Source organism: Malaya genurostris, chromosome 2 (assembly GCF_030247185.1).
Source record: "Malaya genurostris strain Urasoe2022 chromosome 2, Malgen_1.1, whole genome shotgun sequence".
Classification (NCBI taxonomy): domain Eukaryota; kingdom Metazoa; phylum Arthropoda; class Insecta; order Diptera; family Culicidae; genus Malaya; species Malaya genurostris.
The window spans coordinates 250913400-250916516 of NC_080571.1; the positions used below are offsets into that span (position 1 = coordinate 250913400).

The 3117-nt window shown below is 39.1% G+C and overlaps 1 protein-coding gene across 1 annotated transcript; it reads left to right on the forward strand.

Annotated features, from left to right (window-relative positions):
- Positions 1-1376: 1376 nt before the first annotated feature.
- LOC131429438 (larval cuticle protein A2B-like) lies at positions 1377-2224 on the forward strand. The gene is made up of 2 exons (XM_058593552.1): positions 1377-1503; positions 1569-2224. The coding sequence occupies exons 1-2, from the start codon at positions 1492-1494 to the stop codon at positions 2079-2081; spliced, it is 525 nt and encodes a 174-aa protein (XP_058449535.1). The 5' UTR covers positions 1377-1491; the 3' UTR covers positions 2082-2224.
- Positions 2225-3117: the final 893 nt, after the last annotated feature.

Below are 3117 nucleotides of genomic sequence, written 5' to 3' on the forward strand. Positions count from 1 at the left end.
TGCAGAGGTATATTGTTCATATTAATCTTATGAAATTATGATTTTGGTGATTTTTGATGCATCATAAGATTTGCCTTATGATTTTTACTACTCAATTTGCTTGAGTGTAATAATATCTCATTATCCGTCTTCTCATCTGGTAGTCTATCATCTACTAATTATGTTGATTCAATTTATTTTCGAACGGTTGGGTATCTATTTCAAAAGCCTTATAAGCCAGGTAATTACCGAAATGGTGCGAAACCATGCCGTTTCAATTTCGCACAGTAGATTTATTAGCCTCGCTTGAATATCTCACATCCCATTAATCCAACCAGTATTAATTTTTTTGCTTGCATGACACGATAATGTTGCCAGCCATATTTGGTTATCAACTCTTAATCGATCATCCACCGATACCAGGGTGGGTGTGTCAGCCACGAAATCAATGTCAAGGCCATTGCTTAAGCATGATGTAGCACCTGTATCTGTTTTATAACCTTGCAGGAGGCAAGGGGAATGAAATGAACACTGCTCTATACAAATTGATGATTATTTATCCGTTGGATTCAAGTCTTTCGAAGATTTTAAACATCATCAACTGGAAAGCTCGATTTACTCGGGCCAGCTTCAACCACGTAACCTGAGGACATTGCATTAACGTCATGCTGGGAATCGCGCAGAGTCTAAGTCCGATCAAGGAGCGGTGCGTTGTCTGCCGGTCGTCTAATCATGAATGCTGAATTCCGTTGTGATGTTCGCAATTAACAAAAAGGTCTAATCATAAGTGTAAACCGGTTTCAAGATCAGACAGTAGATATAGGAACTCGTATTGCAGGAACAATTGTCTTATGCTTAGAAAATAGTATCGAAAATCGCCTTACATCGAATCAGGTTTTACGATAAGATGTCAATTTTCTTACTTTATGGGGTCTCGCTTGAAAAAAAAAGTTTACAAAATTGAATACGAATACTGGCTGATTTAGTGGTTTATTTTGAATGCGATTTTGCACAACTGTTTCAAAATTGTTTTCCAAACCTTATGAAATAAAGTATGTAAAAACAACCGTGCGAAAAATATTTTAGGTGCCAGTTCAAGAAGTTTCGTGCTTTTGCTTTGGCACGTGTGATCGGCTTCTACATGGCAAAGGATTGAATGAGCAAAGTGACCCACCGAAGTAGGGTTGAATGAAACCGTTTTTGCAACAGTTGGCCTGCCCTCGAGGCAGTAGAAGTGCTTTCGCATTGCTTCGTGCACGAGTCTCAGGACAAGGAATAATATTTTGCAGGGACGTACTGCCGAAAAAATGAATGCAGATTATTAACGTGACACGACCGGTCGACCGATGCCCGATGACCGTTTCGCCAATTTCGAGTGTCATTCGCCCGATCGGATGTATATAAGCCATTGGTGTGCTCTTGGTTTGGCACAGTTTAGCGAAACCATTCAAGCAGAACATTTTATTCAGTCACCGCGACGAGGATCTGACTAGAGTTCAAAACAGTTAGACGATGGCATTCAAAGTATTATTAGTTTGTAACAATTTTTCGTTGAAAGTTTTCTTAATTTCGTCGTTTTTTTATTTCAGTTCCTTGCATTCTTTGCTCTCGTGGCTGTGGCCAGCGCCCAACACTACGACCCGCATTACTATCACCAGCCACAGTACCAATCCGCCGGACTTGTCAAAACAGTTCAGCCAGCCATCGTTAAGACTATTCAGCCAGCTCTAGTCAAGACCGTCAAACACGTCGAATACCCGGACTCTCCTGCTCAATATCAGTTCCAATACTCAGTGCACGATGAGCATACCGGAGACATCAAGAGCCAACAGGAGGAGCGTAACGGTGATGATGTCCGGGGACAGTACACCTTGATCGATGCCGATGGTCACCGACGGATTGTTGATTACACCGCCGATGAGCATAACGGATTCAACGCTGTCGTTCGCCGGGAACCGCTGGAGGGACACAAGATCGTCAAAACTTTGACACCGGTTGCCAAAGTCGTAGCCCCAATCCCCATTGCTAAGGCGTACAGCCCCGTCGCCAAGGTCATCACTCCACAGGTGCACTACAGCCAACCGGACTACACCCATTATTAGATGAATTCTTTAGGCCATACCTATTCAACTACGATCATTCGACTCATTCTGGAGCTAACAATTCCAGATTTTCATAGCAGTACCTCACTATCACGAATTAGTATAATTGAACTTTATTGTAAATAAACAAAATCATGAAAAGATTCTTAATTTCTTCTTCAATTAGTTTCAGTTCCTCCAATGAGAAAATAGTTGCGAGAGTATGTCATGTAAGAGGTTCTCAAGAGTTTCTTTTCATTCATTCACTCAACCTTTCTATTGTTTATATTGGTATCACCTTGTTTCTTCTCTCTTCGTCTTAAATTGTACATAGATAACATGTTTTACATTATTAGTTTCACATTTCTCATGATGAGTATAACATTTTGATAGAATCAATAGCTGTAAACGCTTTTATAATATCAAAAAATTTTCAAAGCAGTCACTTAATCACTATTGTAATATTTCGTATTAAGCCTGTTTTAATCTATCTAATGGTGTGAAGATGATTTTTTTACTTTTTCATATTCTCATAATAATGACAGTGGGATACTTCAAAATGGTTTCAATTGAGGAAAAATACTTTCGGTTAAAATCAGGAAAGTCTATTTGCGATGCCCAACTAGCATAACTTACAAACAGTTTTGAGAATAATTGATATTTTTTTCAAACAGTTCAAATTTTAAACACACTTCACTCTTTAGTTTCGGAATCTATGGTATTCTAACAACATTCATTCAAGTCTAAGTTTATGAAAATCGGTTAAGCCATCTGTGAATCAATGTAGTTAGTTCTGTTTTGGAGCTTTTGGTCACTATTTCCGGCAGGCACGTACCTAGAGAGGGGTCCAAGGGGACCTGTCCCCTCCCGAAATGGGGCCCTTTATAGATTGTAAAAAGCTTAATATTTATTCATTTTTTTAAAATATAGTATAAAACCTAAAAAAAGATTTGGACCTTGTTTGGGAGGCTAAAAGACGAAGAAAACCAAACAAACGTTATGAAACGAGATTATGAGTCTGGTGCTCCTTACAAAGGACAGTGACTGGAAAGGAAAG